The following is a 20,595-nucleotide window of genomic DNA, read 5'->3' as shown; positions in this document are numbered from 1 at the left end:
TTTACCTATCGTTAAATATCTAAATGTGTCTCTCGTTGCCGCATTGTTTAGTTTAGATTTTTTACAAATTTTCATAGCTCATGCTAAGAGTTTACATACGTTTAATTTGATGATTGAATAGAACATAATTATTTTTAGTCAATTTGTATTAAAACGTATATATTATAAATGATGGTTTATAATTAAATAATATTTACCTTAAAAGTATTATTAAGAAAATATATTAACAACATTTATTTCTGGCCTAAAAATTATTATATAGGTAATATACAAACATTTTAATTTAGTGTACACCGAATAGCGTACAGTAATCGTTTAGTGAAGTGAACGGGATTCTCATAAGTTTCATTGCAAATAGCTCTTATAAGGCGCTTAAATAGAGCAACATCTATATTGTCTACAAGAACAAAAAAATATTTTTATTTTAGATAAATGAATAATAAGTATGTATAAATACATTTTTAAAATATAAACAGCAATTATACACTCCACAGCAGCTCAGAAAAACAAAAGCAAATATGTTTTACAAAAAACACTACCGTTTTCACTTTATATTAGTACTTTATGTTAGGTTATTTGCTTTACTTTTCGTTTGTGCTGACCAATTCACATTATGATCAGAACAAATTGAAATATAGTATTACTAAGTAGTATAATACATTTAAATTGTCCTTGTACAACGCATTCAGTGGGAAAATGAAAAAGTAGTACACTAGTGGTATAGCTAAACTACAATTTAAGGAGTATACATTTTTTAGTATTATAAAAATTAATTTTTCTAACCAAATTGTGTATGTAATAATAATAATACACAAAAATTCACTTCTATCTCCCACATTTATCAAATATTTTCAATGAAAAATTAATTATGTTGATTAGGTACATATAAAATGTCCCGTGTGTAGGATGCTATTTGACTTTTAAAAGTTATCTTCTTAGCCAATACCATTGAGTATATAGTATACATATATACTTAATGCCAATACTTAATTATTATTTTTTTAAATTTTGAACAAAAGCAACTAAGTAATATAATGCATGGTATGGTTAGTCAATCGTTAAATCTAATGAAATTAACGCTAACACTGTTTGAAAACATCAAAATATGTATCATTCGTCTCGTTATTTAGTTCTGAGAATGTTAGTTTAGTTTTTAAATTAGCTCTTTGTATTTTAATGGACGAAGACTCAAAAACTTAATTTACTGGACCGACTTCTCCAAGAAACATTCATATTGATTAGAAATCGCATGCGATTGGTATAATTTGTTTGGTTGATATTTATCATAATATGCATAATTCTATTTTTATAAACGCAGATTAGATTACTTCCTTAAAACTATTCCACAGCTTCAAATTGAAGCTATAAAAAATATGTTTAAATGATAAATATTGAGTACAATTAATAGTTACCTTGGCTTAGCCTTTCGCTTGGATAAAGCATAAAGTACCCATTTATTACATTTATGTGATCAGCTGAAGGACCCACAAATGCATAAAAATGATCCATTGTGATATTATTATTTGGATGTATTTCAAAATACTTTTTCATTTCTTCATAAGCGTGATTTAGATTCTGAAATTTGTTTTTATTAATGTTGTATTATAAGACAAGTATTATTTTTATATGGAGCGATTCATTAATTACAAGACACCCGCTTTAATAAAACTAAACAATATTCAAGTTTTTATATAATTTTTTGTTTTTTTCGAGAGCTTTAACAAATTTAAATACTTTAAGGTGGTATAATATTATATTAAATTAACTTTTTCAATGAAGAATAAATTCGATGACTAGTTTGACACTAGTTTTGGATAAATACTTCTAAAGATACTTCAGATTAAAATTTGGGACAGAAGGTGGTATGCGTTCGAGTAATAAGCGCAGTTAAAAACAATAATACACTCCAACCTTCCTCAGTTTATTTATTCGTGGCCATATAAATTATAAACAATTTACCTATAATTGTTATTTAGTATTTAAATGAATATTTCTTTAGTGATATATAATAAATAAAAGTACAACTTTTATGTATGAATAAAGTGATATAATATATATTTTTTTAGCTATTCTAACGGTAGGTATATCAGAATTAACAAGACAAAAACATGTCAATCCATGAAAATTACTGTATAGAAGTCATAATAAAAGAAAAATTAGACTATTATATCAAAATAACACATTACCTAAGTATTATTGTCTGAACAAATATAAACCAATAATTACCCTGTCGTTAGTAATTTCTCTCAATGTAACCCGACGAATGCGACGGAGTTTTGACACTAAAACTTCAGTGAAGCGTATTGGATCCCTTCCAGTTCCAATGCAAATTTGTCTTATAAGGTACCTAAATATATGAGTATTTATATTGTCTACAACATAAAAAAAAATGTGTTATTTAAAAACAAATAACTAATAGCTATATATATATAAATGTTTAGAGTATAAACAGCAGCTACTCAACGTACGGTAGGCCCAGGAAAATAAAAAAACACGACGAAATTTTACAAAATCCTCAATAAATATTACCGGGTTTTAATCTTAACACCATCTTTTCGTGAAAATTTAAAAGTTTATTTAATATATATTTATTGTATTTACAAAAAAAAACCATCAGTATTTCAATTTTTATAAACGCAAATTAGAATACATCCTTAAAACGTACTACTTCACAGCTTAGCATCGAAGCTAAAAATGTATGATTAAATGGTAAATAAAGTACAACTAAAGGTTACCTTGGCTTACAATTAGTCTATCGCTTGGATAAAGGATAAAGTACCCATTTACTAAATGAGTATGAATATCAGAAATACCCACAAACTCAAAAAACTGATTCATAGTAATATTTTGATCTGGTTGTAATTCCCACCAAGTTTTTAGGAATGCATAAACATCATCTAGAGCCTGAAAATGTATTTTTATTATATTGTATATTATTATACAAGATGGTTCATTAAGGACAATACGCTCAATTTTTCTTAAAATAATTTCAATTTTTTTCAGAGCTTTATACAATTTTAAAACTTTTGTGGTAAGTTTTAATTTTTATACTTAATATTAACTTTTTTAATTAAGAATGATTTTCTGGCAATGTTGTCTGATCGACAATCAGTATTCGAAAATACTACTAAAGTTAATAATGTGTAAAATAAAGGAAGGGAGGTGCAGTTTTTTGGATTTACGCATGTAGTTAATATAAAACAACACTCCACTCTTCCTCTCGTTTTAATTTTAACTTTAATAACATTAATAGTTATTGTTTAAAACTTGTTATCGACCGGTCAACATTTTCTGCAAATTATCCTTAATTTAAAAGTCAATAAAATATATACGTTGCCGTTTAGGTTTCAAAATTATTGTTATACAGCTCTGAAAAATACTAAAAAACTACAAAATTGCTTTTATTTTATGAAAAATTTAAACATTATCCATAACGAATCATCCTGTATATAGTTACATCAAAACTGATTAAAAAATTAACATCAAGTAATATTGCCTCTCAGTCTATAAAACAATTACCTCGTTATCGGTAAGTTCTCGCTGCACATCTTGTGTACCCAGTACGCGGTTACCATTTAAATTAAACGATATTAACAAAATAGTGAACTTGAAATACATTTTATTTACTATAAAGTTTATATAGTATAAGTTTAACTCAAAAACAAATCGAATAATTTATTCTCGCTACAATTGCTAGTTTTATAGTACCTAAATGAAAAAAAAAATGTAAATAACAATGTTTGGTCTTCAAATTTAATTTTATATTAACAACGACTAATAATTAGCAAACAAAGAACTGTTTATTTAATAAGTGCTCTAAATTATTATTTAATTCAAAATACATTTTAATTATTGTAAAAATAGCTAATTGTATTCGACGGGGTTTAGTAGTATGCACACATAAATATAATACTAAACCCCCCCCTTCTTCTCGTCTTTTTAACTTTATTAACTAAAAAATAAATTTCCAAAAATGGTTATCAGCCAGACAAAAATTTTAGTTAACTATTCATTATTAAAAAAATAAAATTAAGTATATAGCACGTTACCTTATGAGTATTAAAAGTTGATAGTATTTTGGAAAATACTAAAAAAAGGTAAACATTTAGCAATTTTTTAATATTGTAAACTAGCAAAAACAAACCATGTTTTCAAAAAATACAAAATTACAATTATTTTAAGAGATATTGAATATCTAATTTTGAATAAATTATCATGTATAGTTTAATCTACGTATATTCAGGTGTTTTCTGTTTACATATTAAGTTTAAATTCAGAAACTACAGACACATGCCAGAAATTAAAACTAACTATGAATATTAACGTAATCACTGTTATTTTAACAAAATAAGACAAAACAACGAAAAATTTATTCAAAAAATATTTTTAATATATATACAAAACTAAAAAATATTCATAAAATCGCATTTAGGAACTAATATATTAAAAAAATGAAGTATTTATAATTAGTTTACAAAATGTTTATAAAACCAAATTTAAGTAATTCTTAAAAATCTCTAGCTATCTGTTAATAATTTAATGTATTTTAAATTAGACTCTGTAATAAAATGAATACTTTTTTCTCGCTGCCATAGCTATTTTTATAGTGAAATAAAAGAAAGCAATGTAAACAATGAAAATAATACAATTTTATATTGTGGTATAAATCAAACAGTAAATTTTAATAAGATCATATTTCAATTGTTTTTTTTATATTAAGCCAGCAGAAAATTAATTTGTTTTCCAAAAAAGTGTTTTATAACATAATAATGTTAAGGTGAAGGGTGGACGATACAATTTTGTAAGATTCTTCCAAAAACATAAACGCAATAATTTCGATTATATATATAAATACATTTTCGATTGTTTAACGTAAAATTTGGAAGAAAACTATTATATACGATTCTTAACTTCTTTGTACCGTGTTGCTAATAAATTTCCATCACAAATTTAACACAATAGTTCCCAAATTCCTTTAAATCAAATTAACTTATCTAAATTAATCTAATCTAAACTAAATGGGTCTCGTTGCTGAAATTGGGGCCCTTGTGCATTATGAACTTTCCGTATATATTTCGATTCAATCAAATCATTTTTATTTCTGACCAATTTCACTCACGTTAAATTCTTATTATAAAAAATTGTATTTAAAACTATAGATGATGGTTGTTGAAATTTAGGTACAACGCTATTGCCGGATAAGTGCATCACGTGTCATTCCTCATAAATGTTTCGTATCAATTTCAATTCGATCAAATCATTTTTGTAGAAGTTACAGTTAATCAAATTTAAAAGCGACAAAATTATTAACAATGTTAGGGTGCTTTCTTGATTTTAAGCGTGAAGAAATGATTATTTTGGTGATGGCTTACAACTCATCATTAAATATTTGTACACGCGTAAAAAAAATTATATATAAATTTCTGTTACTTATTTGAAATCTATGTCTTTATAGAATTTTTAATTTATTAGATCATTACCACCAAATTTTTCTTTTTGTGTGTGTTAAGAAAATAATAACATAGAAAATTGAAAGCTGCGAGAAAATACCTATAAATAACAATATTTGGTGTTATATTGTAATATCTTTTCTACTGCTATATTATTTGAATATTCATAAATCAAAATATCCTAAATTTTTAATAAAACCACGTATACAACGGGCATGCCAATGTGTATATTGCCTTTAATTAGTACACGTTATTTTGTTGAAATTTATTATTTGTTTTTTAGCTATGTCATATGTGTATCTATTTAAGTTTTTTACATTCGTTATAAAACACATAATTTTATTATTTTACTCGCATTAAAATAGCATATTTAGAAAAATCATATTTTAAAACAAAAGAAACTAGTTTAATGTCACATGCCACAGCATTGTTAATTTTTTTACTACACTACTATTATTTATATTATTAGGGATTTATTTATCGGGATTTTTTCCTCACACTGTTTGAGTTTCGTTATCAATAACTGTAAATTAAAATTGATAAGAATAATTACTGATAATATTAGTGATTTTAAATCGTAACAACAGGACCAGGTCGTATGACTGTGTGAATTTTTGTGATTGTTTTTTTTTTAAATCGTAACGTTTTGTTTAGAATAAGTCAACGAATAAGTTGTTCAAAAATTATTTATAAAACTAATGTACAAAATACACACATAGGTGGTATTTTAAGTTAATGAAAACTGCCCACATAATCTTTTTTTTACTATGAAGATCAACGAAAAAAATTTGTGCGCATATTCGACATCGTCGAGTCCGATCGACAAAGAAGGATGGCTGTGTAAACGCGGTGAATTGAATAAAGGGTACCAAAAACGATGGTTTGTTCTGAAAGGGAACCTTTTGTTTTATTTCGATCGGAAGGCCGACAAAGAGCCCGTGGGTGTAATCATACTTGAAGGGTGTACCATTGGTAAAGATCAATCATAATTATCATTATTAACTTACATAGATAATTAAACACAGATTTTTTTTTTGGTACGTGTAGAATTGGCCGAAAACGACGACCAATTCAGCTTCAAAATTGTGTTTCATGGGCCGAACAACCGAAGCTACGTACTTGGAGCTGAAAGCCAGGAGTCTATGGAACAGTGGATGAAGGCGTTGGCTTGTGCGAGTTACGATTATATAAAATTGATGGTCACCGATTTGCAGAGACAACTTCAAGAGCTCGAACGTAAGTTAATAAAAATAAAAATAAATTGATCAGTCAATTGTAGATAGATATAAAATGTTATGTTACTTTAGAAACTCCCGCCCCGTCATCTCATCCAGTACCAAAGGATCAAACTCCCGAAACAAACAATTCTAACGAACGGCTGTCACCTCAGCCTCCTCTAAGAGGCAGACACAATCCGTTCAACAAGCCCAGCGCTCCATCACAACAACGCAAAGACATTGTATCTCATCGTAGTATTGCTTTCAAAGAGCTACACAATCAGCTGGGAAGATCTATACTCCGCGACCGAAACGAATGGAGATTCGGACTTAAAAAACCGAATTTAAATAATCAAGAGCCTCTAATTACTTTGTGATACATTTTTTAAATGATTTGTTGGTTTTTTTCTTATTTAGATGATTTTGTGATCGTTATTTTTGTAATCTTGCATAACAGACTCATTATATATCATTATGTTATGATTATAAAAATTGTGTTTTTATCAGCTTGTAGTTTGTACTTATTGTTTCCTCATACTATAAATGACATATTGAATAAGGATTGCTATGTAACAGAAGGCCAACTACATGCAATTTGAGTTATCTTCAAACAGTCGAATGTAAAACATTAAAAGGTCGACAGGTTCAGTCTGTTTTAGTTTTCTAATGCATTATCGTAATTATGAAATTGACTATATCGGTTTGTTTTGCTATACGTTTTTCAATTTGCTTATGTGCTAGAGAACAAATGTACTATGCTGTTGCCGACATAAAACAACAAATTATAATCGAAACCAAACCACACAAGTTTCAAATCGGCAAAGTAAACTATACGTGCAGTATAAATGCCACGGGGTAAGTCGTATCAAGTAAGTTTTAAAATTGCTAATGGGTTTTTCATAATCAGATTTTGTCGTATTCTATTCCAGATGAGATTATTTAGAAGAGCACACGTAGAGACTTCCGGACAGCGCCCCACAGGCGTACTCAGCAGACTTCTTGGAAGGTTATGCGACCGTCGATCGCATACATCTTTATTGGCATAACGCACTCAACGACTTACAGATGAATAACGTTAATGGGTGTACGACTATGAACGATTACATTCTGAAAAATCCAGAATGGGTTCTATTGAAAATCAAAGAAAAACGCGGATACGATACTTTTTAGTATCAAATAGGTAGAAAATAAACATAGAACAGAGACTTTAATCGAGATGGATTTACCTCCATTTCTTTTTTTTAAGTGGAACTAATGTACAAACAACTCTAAGACTTGTGCGATGGATACATGAAAGGCAAAACTAGTAAAATGGAAGAAATATCTTGGGTTGAATTTTTGTGTGTTTTAATGATTGATTGATTTGTTAACAAAATATATTTGAATATCATTTAAAAACATTTTGCAATTGGTTGAACATTCAAGAAGACTTGTATGACTTGGCGACCGCTCTCGATACAAACATAACTCATCCCAAACCATTTGGCAGTCCTCGACTCTCATCAAACTGCTGCCAGGATATAAAGACTTGCTTGTGTCTCACTAGACGTGGAACCGGTACCTAATTAAAGTCAGTATATTTACAAATTTCAAAACTGTTTACTAATGTGTATATTTTTTTTTTGTCACTTTTATACTTAAGGTACGAAACAATGTTGAGGATACAAGAACGTTACCTTTTCTGGTACAAAATGAACAAAAAGTCAAATCACTTGGTGTTTGGCCAAAAAACTACGTTTACATCTTACCCTGGCCTTATACATTCTTCTGAAGATTTTTACTTGATTTACTCCGGACTAGCTGTCATGAAAATTTCATTTAATGTTATTACAAACAATTATTATATGATAAAGTCAGCCATAAGGGTCGAGTAGGAAATTCTACTTAGTTTTATATATTTGTAAGCCGACAAAGATTGTACTTAATGGTTTTCATATTTCTTTTTTTTAGCTGTTTGTTTTTATATGTTCCATGGTTGCAAACCGAATTGCTCGCGATGGATCCAAATGGGGAAAATTGTTTGGACCGCACAACAGCGGTACAAACAACAACCAGTGGATGATAGCTATGATGCACTCTTCCACCCTTACCATAGACCTCCCAAGCACGGACTGATGTTCCTTGGCTTTAGTGGTTTGCCCCGAAGGGATCCCCTACGACTGCGGACCGACTAGTAGCACTAGGTGCTAATTGCGAGCCGGAGAAGGTGTGTCTCAAGATGAAGTGACCAGTCAGAAGGCCACTTTTTGGAGGGCTCTACGTAAAGTACGGACTGCTTGAGGTGGTCGAACAAGTACCAGGTCAACTCCACTCATGAATACAACCTTGGCAGCTATCGGAATGTTAACCATCTTGGACAGCCAGTCTGTTAGGATTTCAAGCCGGTGAAACGCCAATGGGCATACGTTAGTTATGTTTACAAAAACTAGTATTTAACCCTTTTCTGATATGGTTTGCCATGACAATATTTGATCTGTGCAAGATTTAAAGGGTATATATTCCTTATATATACACCTTATGTAAATGTATACAACCTCCCCATTGTCGCCAACTCGAACTAACTTATTACAAAGGATATAAACTGTAGTATACTGAATTGTAAAGTATTTATATGTTTAAAAAAAATTGCTTATAAATGCAAGCGCACGTATGTAGATTATATCATATGTACAAGCTGGGGACGGATTTAGGATTATTTTTTGTTACTAAGACTTTTTACTGAGTAGAAACCGCCAAACTATTGAACTCCTTCTCTGCTCAACTTTGATATTTAAGCCCAAAACACTAAATATTAACTGAGCACCTCCCCTCATCCTTTTTTTTAAACCGCCCTCGCGTACAGTATATTACCAGTCGTTTGTCAATATTTTATATTTATACATTACAACTCTATCATCCAATATATATTTAAATACAATATATTTATAATTGTGTTGTCCACAATTTAGATGAACCAACCTAATATTTCCGGTGGGTCATTGTCACTTTTTAAAGGTGTTTATTGTGTTGTGTTTTATTTCCAATAACGCATATAACTTTAGACAGTTAAACGTGGGTACATATCGACTATTGCCTGCTAAATACCTACTTATCAAATTATTATTGAATGTTTTTGACGAGGAGTCAAAAACGAGTGAAAGAAACAGTTTTTTTTTTAATTTAACAGATCAGCATACGGGTCAAGCTACAGCCATACCGCATACGTCATACATTTAGACTTAAATTTACATGAAATAACTACGAATTAATAAACAATAAATCATAAATAAATAAATGAAAATGTATTAAACTTGACTAAAAAAAAATGAACTAGTCCATAATATAGTTATTAACGATTACACCAATCACAGTAAAAGTACATTATTATATTATACAAAAAAAAGTATAGATTGTCTAAACAATAAAACAGCCATATATATGTAAATAGATTATAGTTGTTTTTTGTTATACATTTTTTTTTTTATTATTAATAGGTATTGATTTTAAGTTAAGATTATTATATTTTTACATAAATATGACAGCATTGACTATGATCTGCATGTAAAATATTTAACGGATACATTAGGTCAAATTAAAAAAAAAAAAATTATGCACCAACTCGTTCTAAGAAAAAAAAATAAGAGACTCGATAATTAAACATACTAATTAATGCTAAACTATTGTAGGTGGTATTTGAAGTGAGTAAACCCGTCGCTAGCAACAAACGAACAACAGCTGTTCATTAGTTTCCTGTTTATAGTCAATCAAATTGCGAATGCCCCGCCTTAAGGCCATATTGTTATTTATTTATAACTCTATTCCAAATATTATTATAATGTTTTTTATGTTAACGAAAAGCGTAATCTTCACCGTTGAAAATTACCAGTTGCAGCCTCAAAAGCAATTAAGGTCAAGCTCGTGATACAACATTGGCGGCGTTTAAATATTTGTACATAATTTTAATTGATTATTTAACTAAAAGTATATACCCTTTTCGACACAATTCATCGTAACACTAAATGTTAACTCTTATAAATACTATGTATTATAATATATAATGCGCATTAATTATACATAGTAATTAAACGGCTTTGGTTTTATCGCTAAACAATTTGGTTTTCTTTTCCATCTGTATTTAAAATTTCAACTAATACTCCGTTATTTGTTTTGTAGACTAATTAACCTATTGAACTAGGCGTCACTTCTGCCATCGGTTATCAAGAATGTTTTCTCAGTCTCTTTCTTTCTCTCTCTCTGTTTAGACTTTGTACACGAAATATATCAACTGGTTTTTCGTTGAACTCATAGACGAAATTAAGGTGTTGTATATCTACGTCAATATTAATTAATAACAACCAAAGAAAATTGGAGAAGGTTAATTTTTTAATTTATAATAAATTACGACGTTGTTTGTTGTTCAATAGGTACATAGTACAATTTGTCCCACAACGATTTGACTCTAAAACATTTCTAATTTGGATTTTGAAGAAATAAAAAATTATTATTCCGACGTAGGTACAATATATACAATATACGGTTGTATATCACCTATTATTGTTTTAAGAATTTGTTTTGCTTTATTAAAAAAACCTAAATACCTATATAATATTATATTGCCTGTTTAGACTACTGTGTGTAATAGGATGAGATGTGCCATTAAAATAGTAATTGTCCTGTTGGCTGTTTCCCCGCCTCTCTCAAATTTGAGTTCACTAAAGGATGTTTTAATTTTTCTTTGCAATATATGTTTAATTTTTTTTTATGTTTGTAGATAATTTTTTGTTTTTATACCTACTTCTAGGTGGTGGACCATATATGAATAATATTTAAATCAAACTAGGGTCAAACAAAATTAAGTCTTGTTGGCCATATTGAAAAGTGTGTAATCTACTTTGTAGAATGTAGGGCATAAGTAAATCTTAAAAATCCGTAAAAACGATAATGTGTGTCAAAGAATATTATCGAAGGACACTGTACACTACATGGATGATTATATACGAGAATATTTATTTTATATTATATAATAATGTATACGTATGTTTTTTTTATTCGATTGATAATATTTTAATTTGGTTTGAATTGAAACGCACAAACTACAACCTGTTGCAACTTCTATGCTCACTTATATTGTGTATATAGTTTAAATGTAGGTGACTTATCGCTGTTTGTGTGTTGTGCTTGAACATAATATGTGCATAATCAACGCATTGTCGGTTATCTTTTGGACCAAAAGTCATTATTGGGTAGGAGACGCAATTTTTAGTTGCCTGATAATATTAATACATATTATGGCAAGACGTCAGTCTAGGTGGTAATATAGTAGTTTAAATCTAGTCATGATCTCGAAGGGTTGCGCGTTATTGTTTTTTATAGTCGCAGCTTGGACGATACAGTGTTCGGCTGTGTTGAAAAACCAAACTTTGGTGGCTGTCAAAAGATCTAATGGCAAGTTCGTCGTCCAACCCAAATTGTATATCACCAAAACCAAAGAACTGATCGTCGGCAGGGCCAAGTATACTCACAGTATAAACGAAACGGGGTGAGTTTAAGGAATAATGATACCTGTGATATCAAGACTTAGGGGAAGTACGCTGTATACCGTCCATCGGCTAATTCTGCCCACTTTGATATTACATAAACTATGATTTATATCGTCATACTGGCAACACTATTACAATTTCTTAGAAATTGATCTATCAATTGTTTATCGAATATTTATCACGACTTGTTTTTTCCGCCCGTTGTTTATGTGATAATTTGCCGTCACCACCAAAGCCCTAATTAATTGTTTTTTACCTAAATGGGTCAAAACGCCAAGTACGAACGAACGTTTGAAGTGACCCCTCGGATTTTTTTTTAATTACACCATGTCTGGTACGATAAAAAGAATATTCTCAAATTTTTTGTAGTTTTACTTATTTTTTTATCATTTTTTTTATAGTATCTTTGGTCATTAAAACAAATTATTAAAAATCAGTTAGTTATGTAAAAAAATCTCGGCTATTATTAACATTGAGTTAAAAATCTAAAATGTTGGTTTTTTCGTGTTGTCCAAAATTTGAGAATCTTTCTAATATTTTTTTCAGATAATTTTACATAAAATGTGTAAATTTCAAATTCGGTTCTCTATAAAAACAAAACAAAAGAAGAAATTTCATAGACAAGTCGAAAAACGGAAAATTATCTTATTATTACACATGAATATTTCAACTATTTTGATTACTGTAATCGTTTATCGAGTAAGGTATTATATGATTTTTAGGTATAATAAAAACTAATTTTTTATTCCAAAAATATTCATGATAATCACAGTTTTCCCAGTAATTCTTACAGTCCTGGCTGCCTGAAGAACTGAACTTGTGGGATTATTGAGTAAATAAAAAACAATATTTATATTTAAAACGTATACAGTAGTACCTAAATCTATTTTATTTTCATTACATCGATGTGTTTTAATAGATACCTAGTCCAAATATTATTGTTGCAATTTTACTTTTAACAATCGCCTTTTAAGATAATATACTTTTTACTAAATATTATTTATTAAATATACATTTTTATCATTAAATATAATAAAGGTTATATTAGAAAAATGTCTAACTATTTACATTATTATTTCACTAAAAAAATTCATTGTTGCATGCAATTTGAATTACACCAACAACCAAAGGTTTTTTAGCTTCAAACATTGTTTTTACTACTCATGTACGTTGCGAAAACAGAATTTAGTTATGTTATTTACCTACTTTAAAATCTATGATTTAAGTGCGCGTCGCACCGGTGATTTTCAGTGGTAAAAACATGTTTAAGCAGACTGAAAATAACTCGCTTAATTTTAGTTTTAGAGTAAAAGCACCCATTATAAAATTAACAGAGAACAATATTCCGGAGGGCAAGACGGTGCAAAATTTTTTTTTGAAAAGTTACAGTCATTTAAAAATGTTAAAATAGTCGTTATTTCTAAACTATGTATTGAGCGTTATACTTGGAATAATGAAAAAAATGCACCGTCTTGCCCTCCGAAATATTGTTTTCTTTTAATTTTATAATGGGCGCTTTTACTCTAAAACCAAAATTAAGCGAGTTATTTTCAGTCAGCTTAAACATGTAGAGTTGAAATTTTTTTTTTAAATCTCTTTCAAGGATGCTGTGATAGTACGAAAAATAAATTAACTACCAAAATAGAGTCCTAGTTATTGAGCTAATAATTACACATCACAGTTTAACCTTTAAATTAAGAATTTTGTGAAAAATTGCCTATACTTTACTCCTTAAAAATAGGCGGTGCGACGCCCTCTTAACAGTTTTTATAATGATAATTTTGGTAATAATACCATGATTTTCAATGTCAAACAGGACATCGATTTAAACCATTATTCTGTTCTCGTGTCTCTCATAAGCTTTTCTGATCAAACATTGAAACGCAGGATTTGATTACAGATGGAGCTTTTTGGAGATTAGGACGTCGCCAAAAGTAAAAGACCCAGACCAAGCGTACGGGGCTGGGCTCTTGGAAGGTGTGTTGACCGCTGACCTTATCTACTATCATTGGGAGAACACAATGAAAGGTTACTGTACCGAAGCGTGCCCCAAGGTGAAGGAATACATGACCAGCAACAAAGAATGGATCGAATCAAACTTAAACGCGTCCGATCCTTACTGGTACCAAGTGCGTTTCCTGACTTTAAATCGATTTTAGGGTTATCATTATTTTTCATTGTCTTACATCCCGCAGGTAGGACTTTACGTTAAACAATTAGACGGATTGCACGACGGGTACATGCGTGGTAAGTCTAAAGACGTGCCGAGTCTGTCATGGGACGATCTCTAGTGAGTGACAACTATTTCTAAACAATCGAACAAAAAAATCAAAGATTTATTTCTTAAACGACCGAACCGTTGTTTTGTTAGCTGGCTAAACGCTATGGATGATTTGGGTGACTTGATAGCGGCTCTGGAACCTTCTAAAGCCAATCGCAAAGTCCAAGGCAGCGGTTCGTGTTCGGCTCTTGTGAAACTTTTACCCGGCAACACTGACCTTTTGGTGTCTCACGTTACTTGGGCTGGGTAATGTTTTTATCGTACCCTATCCACTTCATTGATTAATTTCATTTTTCGTGGACTTACGTTATAGCTACGAGTCTATGTTGAGAATACAGAAGAGGTACAGTCTACGATTTAGACAAAGCGAATCGTCGACGAAACTAATTCCCGGGTTTGACATGTCATTCAGCTCTTTTCCCGGTGGCATCCAATCCGGTGACGATTACTACTTAATGTCTTCGGGACTGGCCACCATGGAAACGACCATAGAAAACTACAATGCGTCCCTGTGGTCGAACATTCAACCCGTTGGCCAGGTTGGTGTTGACATGGATATTTTTTTTTGGGCTGGAAGTCTAGAATGAGTGTCATCATATCAATTATTATTCCAAGCCGAGGGATAAGTCAAGGAAGGGAGGGGAAGACCTGGGGTAGGGGAGAGAAAAATATATCCCTGACTTAACGATTTTCCATGTAGTGGAAAAATAAAATTTGTTTTTCCATAAGGCATAACATTTTTCCTTGGGTATTTAACATGGACCAATGATGGGTACAGCCTATGAACAGGCAACCGAAATTTTGGCGACTTTTCATAACCGTTCTCAGTCTGCCCGGTGTAAATGTATACTGCCCAAGGGTTCAGATGGTTGTTGTGATCCGGACACCAAATTCATTGAATCATGCTACATAACTCTAGGTTTTTTTTTGCCTTTAAATCTTTAGCCCCGTTACCAATCCCGTGTGATATATTCTGAAATTCGTATAGTGCTCATTTCTGATATCGTTAATGGTTTTGATAATCAACCACTTTTGAGCTATGGAACGTTACACAAGAGGCATGACTGATGTTTGTGTCATTTACAAAAAATGTTATTTTGATACCGATCGTTGAAAGGTGTTAGAGTTCGTGAGGGCGATGGTGGCCAACCGGCTTGCAAAAAGTCCGTCAGATTGGGTTGACATATTCAAGAAGTACAACAGCGGTACGTACAACAACCAATGGATGGTAATTAACTATGCAGCGTTCCGCCCGGGAGAATCGCTACCCTCGCGGGATTTACTTTACGTGCTCGAACAAATGCCGGGATACATACTATACGACGACCTTACCGAACATTTGGTAAACCATTCTTATTGGGCCAGCTACAACGTGCCAGCCTTTCCGTTTATTTTTAACGTGAGCGGCAATTACGATATGCAACAGCGTTTCGGCAATTGGTAAGCACACACCGAAGAGTGTCTTGAGTTTGTGATTGTCCAATGTGATTATGATGATTCGGTGTTCGGTAAGTTAAGGTAGCATTAAGTAACATTTTCAAAATTGAAAAAGAAAAATTTAAAAGGTTGCCAACCAAGTTACCATAATCTTGGACATGAATGTTTTGAACGCTTATATTAGAACCCATCAGAGTTTAATGAAAACTTCACCTTGAAATAGTTTTTATTCTCTCGGTGAACTCTGGTGAGTTTTTGTCGGTTCACCCGATAAAACATGACGTGTTGCAGGTTCTCGTATACGGACACTCCTAGAGCGAGAATATTCGCCAGAGATCAAGGGAAAATTCATTGTGACAACTGTATGGTACACTTGATGCGATCCAACGACTACAGGAACGATCCGGAGTCGGCTTGTCAATGCGATCCTCCGTTTTCGGCGGAAAACGCCATTTCAGCCAGGTCAGCAAAATTCCAATATTTAGGTCTTAGATCCTCGCGTAATCCTTCGTGACATACGTTAAAAAGCAGGTTAGGTTGAGTAATTCTCGAGGTTTTCAGTGTGACCAGCTCCAAATGACTAAAATTCATTACCTCTCTGGTGAACTACAGCGATTGGGGCTTTTTTTTTTATTATTTTCTAGCTTTAATCTGAGAAGGTATTGTTTTTACAATGATGTGTACTTTTTTTTATGTCTTGACTCACGATATCTTTTAACCGTTCAACCGATTTCTTCATGTCGCAAGTCTTTAAACCGAATATCGTTCCAGAAAAGTGCTTAACAAGACTACAATGTTAAAAAAGTCACATTTTCCTCTTCAAAATCAAGAAAATAAAAAAATTATCATATAATAATATTAATTACATTATATCTTTTAATATTAATTAACATTTTTCAGCTTAAAACTATGGTGCTCTATAATTATTATTTTTTTAATGTCGTATTAGTTCTAAATTTGTATGGAACATTCTTTAGATATGGTACTAGTGATTAATGTTGACAAACCAAAAAAATATCATAAACCCTATCCCCTAAAAAGGGTGGACATTTTTTCTTTATTTCACTTTTTAGTTTAAGTTTTAATGCTTAAGGTATAAAAACTAGACTGAAGGTAAATCTAGAATGATACTGTATCATACCTATACAATTTCTTCAAAAATCTGTAGTCAAAATTTGTTTTGATTAGAGAAAGTCACACTTTGACCGTAGTCAGTTTCTTGGTTGATATGTGTGAACGAATCAATAGTCAACAGGCATTTGAAAATATTTTCATTATATCGTTAATTACGAAATAATGGTTAATGATTACAGTGAAATATTATTATAGACAGACGATCAACCCTAACCGTCTCCATCCTAATACTGAAAATACAGTTTTAAGCACATTGTTGTCATTATCTTATTATATACCTGATTTTATCGATATTTGTATTCCCATACTCTGTTCGGAATAAGAACGCACCAGACGACAACGTAAATACCGGGTTTTTACGTGGCTGCCCGGAGCGTTCTTGTTCAGAATAGAGTATACCATTACAGATTCGCATCGAAGCTTCTATTTGAAAGTGATTTAATTACTTTCAGTTACCTGTAGGTCCGTGATATCCCTTGCGTTAAAATGCTCCGTCCACACTTTGACCCGTGCCCCATACAACTGTATAGCTGTACCGGAATTATTTTGTTTAAACTTATTGGTTTTTTTTTATTTTGAATCTCAGGAATGACTTGAACCCGGCCAACGGTACGTATCCCATAGCGGCGTTAGGTCATCGATCGCACGGGGCCACCGACGTCAAGATCACCACGTACCGACTATTTCATCAGTTACAATTCAAATCCGTGTCCGGACCTACTCAAGGCACTGACGACCAGTTCGGTCCGTTCTGTTGGAGCAAATCCGATTTCGCCGACACCGTACGCCATGTCGGTCAACCCGATTGCTTCGATTTCGCCCCCGTCACACACCAATGGTTGCTGTGATCCGCGTTCGCTAATAGACCTTCAACCGTTACATATCTCCCATACACTTAATATACCGTCGCGGGAAGACCCTATTTGATTTTTCAAAAAAACAATTTTAAAAAAATATTATTACTAACCCAGTAAAGTTTTATAAAATAAAAATATATAATAAATACGAAGCGTATATAGGATAAATCCTAACACTAAAAGTAACAAATCTATTTGTTTATCATTCATATGGGTTGAAAACAGCCGTAGGTATAAGCTATAATCGAGGAAAAAAATTAATTTTCCGTTCGACCAATAAGACACTCACAATATGCTTAATATATGCATAATCCTACCTCTGATCCTATGTTTTAAACTTAAATAATAATAGTAAGTAATTATCTAAAACTGATTAACGACTATTCAAAATTTTCAGCAAACCATTGTTAGTTTAAAAAGCTAGTTAAATATGTACTTTACCATTTAAGTTTCGGAAGTTGATAAAGCTCTGAAGAATAGTAAAAAAGGTAAATGTTTAGTATTTTTTTGATATTGTAAATTAACAAATAAAAAAAAAAATTTCAAAAAAGAAAGCTGTAAAATTATCATTGTTTTTTGAGAAAATGAGTATCTAAAGTCGACCATCCTGTCTGAACACAAATACATTTGATTTTCAAATTACCAAAGCACGGTTTGACTTCAATTTATTAATTTAGAATTTTAACCAAAAATTGCCTATACCGAACGCCTAGGAGTCGGCGAACTTGAACCATGCATCGTGACATTGGAGATGTCCCGAGACAAAATAAGTCCAAAAACGGAATAATATCTAAAATCTAAGTTTTGTAACGAGGATATAAACAAACAAGGGTAAAATTACAACCCTGTTAAAAATTAAATTTCAATACGACAATCAAAATAAATGTTTTATAGCTATTTTTTTATATTTACATCTTTCGATATATTAATTTTAGTACAGCGTTTTTGTCAATATTATCGTTATGTGTCTGTAACGTGGTGTGTACAGTTAGTTGTAGGGACTTTGACTTGAACAAATGAAACGTCTAAAAAAAAAAAAAAATTAACAATAATTAAGATTAAAATATGATAATATGGTGCAGAACAAAGCCATCGCCGAAAATTTAATTAATAACGGCACGTGGTGAGCGTTCACAGTGGCATGGCGAAGGTTTGTCGAACGGTACTTAAAACGGAATATCGAACGACAAGGAAAGTATTATTAAGTAATATTTTATCATCTTAATGACAATTACAAGATTAACAAGCACTTAGCAGACTATAAGATAGCGTTTGTAACGTTTAGCAAGTTTTATTTTCGAAAATGACTCGGCCGTTTGTCCAATTTTTTTTTGCCAGAATTTTAGCAGTCAAAGCCAAAGTGTAAAACACTGTATTTTCCATAGAACAATTTTAAGAATTGTTTTTTTATACCGAACAATATAAAAAGCTATAAATTATGTTATGCAATGTTATGTTATCTTATTCTGTTATTTATTTATCGTTTTGTTATTTAGTGTTCAGTGGCAAACTATAATCAAACGTGGCAAATATAAATGCAAATCATTTAACATAATTTACTTTACAAGTTTTACAATAATTTGTATTGAATAATTTTAATCGTAACGCAATAATGTGCCGTACGAAAAACAAAACACAATCATTGTTTTCCTTTTAAAAACATTGTATTTACACGTTTTGCCCCCTTATTTATAAAAGAGGTAAATACACACATTATTTATTATATATAATTTTTTTCAGCTTTCTCCTCCAGCCCAAAATTCCATTCGGTTTTTAAAGCAACCAACCATCGCAACCACTAAAGACATATTATTTTATAATATTAATAAAACGTCTAGTTATAAAAAAAAAAGTTTGATTTTTTAAGTAAAAAATTGCTTACATAAAATAATCGTGAAATAATTATTATATAGACTATTGACTTTATTTACAATTAGTAATGTAATACCGTTTAAACAGGTATAACACACGTTACTATGACTAATTTAGTTTTTATAACTAGACAACGTTTTGAATTGTTTAATTTTCTCATCAATTATCATTTTATACTACTTTGAATGTATCAATTAATTGACACTTGATCAACCTGATAATTCTTCTTTTTTTTTTGTGCCAGAGTAGCATTGTTACTTGGAATTGAGAACACAAATCAGCTACTCGATTCGCGGAATCTAAGTATGCTATTGTTGTGGAAAACAAGTATAAGTTTAAACATAAGTAATACGGTACACTTATAGGTAGAAAGTCCAACATAACCGTACAAATGTGCGCAAACAAGTGGAAAATATTAATAATCTTTAACGGGATATTATTACGCCGGTAGGTTTTACGGATTTTCTAACGTACTTATATTTACACAACATCGAGCGGATCTAATCTACTGTTATGTTGGTAGGATCAAGGATTAAGAGCATTAAACATTGAGGATAACAGGACACTAATTTCTCATTGGTTAATACTTGAAATACTGTAGTTTTTCTTGTTGGAGACACTTTTGTTATTTTACAATATTATAAAATTACTAAATATTTATTTATTTTTTGTCCTGAGCTCCATCAAATTTTAAAACTTAATTGGTAACGTATATATTTAATTGAGAATCATTTGTAACTGTTTAGAATGGTCGATAACCAGGTTTGGATAATTACTTTTAAAGTTATTTAGAACGGGAGTAATAATTGTGCGGTTGAGTAATAAACT

At 30.9% G+C, this 20,595-nt stretch overlaps 3 protein-coding genes and 1 long non-coding RNA gene across 8 annotated transcripts; 3 read left to right on the top strand and 1 right to left on the bottom strand.

The window, feature by feature from the left end:
• Positions 1 to 207: 207 nt before the first annotated feature.
• Positions 208 to 6,650, bottom strand: LOC126846414 (uncharacterized). Of its 3 annotated transcripts, none has more exons than XR_007686881.1 (6): positions 4,050 to 4,160; positions 3,520 to 3,708; positions 2,736 to 2,904; positions 2,187 to 2,372; positions 1,413 to 1,575; positions 208 to 397 (listed from the first exon to the last, which is right to left on the bottom strand). XR_007686881.1 is itself a non-coding variant. In XM_050585796.1 (6 exons), the coding sequence occupies exons 2-6, from the start codon at positions 3,616 to 3,618 to the stop codon at positions 279 to 281; spliced, it is 696 nt and encodes a 231-aa protein (XP_050441753.1). In that variant the 5' UTR covers positions 3,619 to 3,708; positions 6,458 to 6,650; the 3' UTR covers positions 208 to 278. The 3 variants fall into 3 exon arrangements, 2 of the variants coding, with proteins under 2 accessions (XP_050441753.1, XP_050441744.1); XM_050585796.1 differs by lacking the exon at positions 4,050 to 4,160 and adding an exon at positions 6,458 to 6,650 and having other exon boundaries at positions 2,227 to 2,372; XM_050585787.1 differs by having other exon boundaries at positions 2,227 to 2,372.
• LOC126846427 (sesquipedalian-1-like) lies at positions 6,031 to 7,173 on the top strand. The gene is made up of 3 exons (XM_050585812.1): positions 6,031 to 6,422; positions 6,498 to 6,686; positions 6,758 to 7,173. The coding sequence occupies exons 1-3, from the start codon at positions 6,218 to 6,220 to the stop codon at positions 7,042 to 7,044; spliced, it is 681 nt and encodes a 226-aa protein (XP_050441769.1). The 5' UTR covers positions 6,031 to 6,217; the 3' UTR covers positions 7,045 to 7,173.
• Positions 7,174 to 7,300: 127 nt separating this feature from the next.
• On the top strand, positions 7,301 to 10,072 carry LOC126837623 (uncharacterized). Of its 3 annotated transcripts, XR_007685593.1 has the most exons (5): positions 7,301 to 7,522; positions 7,597 to 7,847; positions 7,914 to 8,237; positions 8,310 to 8,537; positions 8,618 to 10,072. It is a non-coding gene; the product is annotated as an uncharacterized LOC126837623 (long non-coding RNA). The 3 variants fall into 3 exon arrangements; XR_007685589.1 differs by having other exon boundaries at positions 7,597 to 8,237; XR_007685595.1 differs by having other exon boundaries at positions 7,301 to 7,536; positions 7,597 to 8,237.
• Positions 10,073 to 11,918: 1,846 nt separating this feature from the next.
• On the top strand, positions 11,919 to 18,770 carry LOC126837613 (putative phospholipase B-like 2). Its single transcript, XM_050571549.1, has 8 exons — positions 11,919 to 12,185; positions 14,087 to 14,315; positions 14,382 to 14,476; positions 14,558 to 14,713; positions 14,781 to 15,006; positions 15,585 to 15,907; positions 16,196 to 16,366; positions 17,625 to 18,770. The coding sequence occupies exons 1-8, from the start codon at positions 11,983 to 11,985 to the stop codon at positions 17,884 to 17,886; spliced, it is 1,665 nt and encodes a 554-aa protein (XP_050427506.1). The 5' UTR covers positions 11,919 to 11,982; the 3' UTR covers positions 17,887 to 18,770.
• The last annotated feature ends 1,825 nt before the right edge of the window (positions 18,771 to 20,595 follow it).

The sequence above is a fragment of the Adelges cooleyi genome, unplaced genomic scaffold (assembly GCF_023614345.1).
Source record: "Adelges cooleyi isolate 19-005CV unplaced genomic scaffold, UGA_ACOO_1.1 ACOO_flye_CR_arks_rails_tigmint_CR_PRNA_108, whole genome shotgun sequence".
Classification (NCBI taxonomy): domain Eukaryota; kingdom Metazoa; phylum Arthropoda; class Insecta; order Hemiptera; family Adelgidae; genus Adelges; species Adelges cooleyi.
The sequence above is the reverse complement of the archived record's forward strand: the minus strand, read 5'-3'. Positions and strand labels throughout refer to the sequence as shown.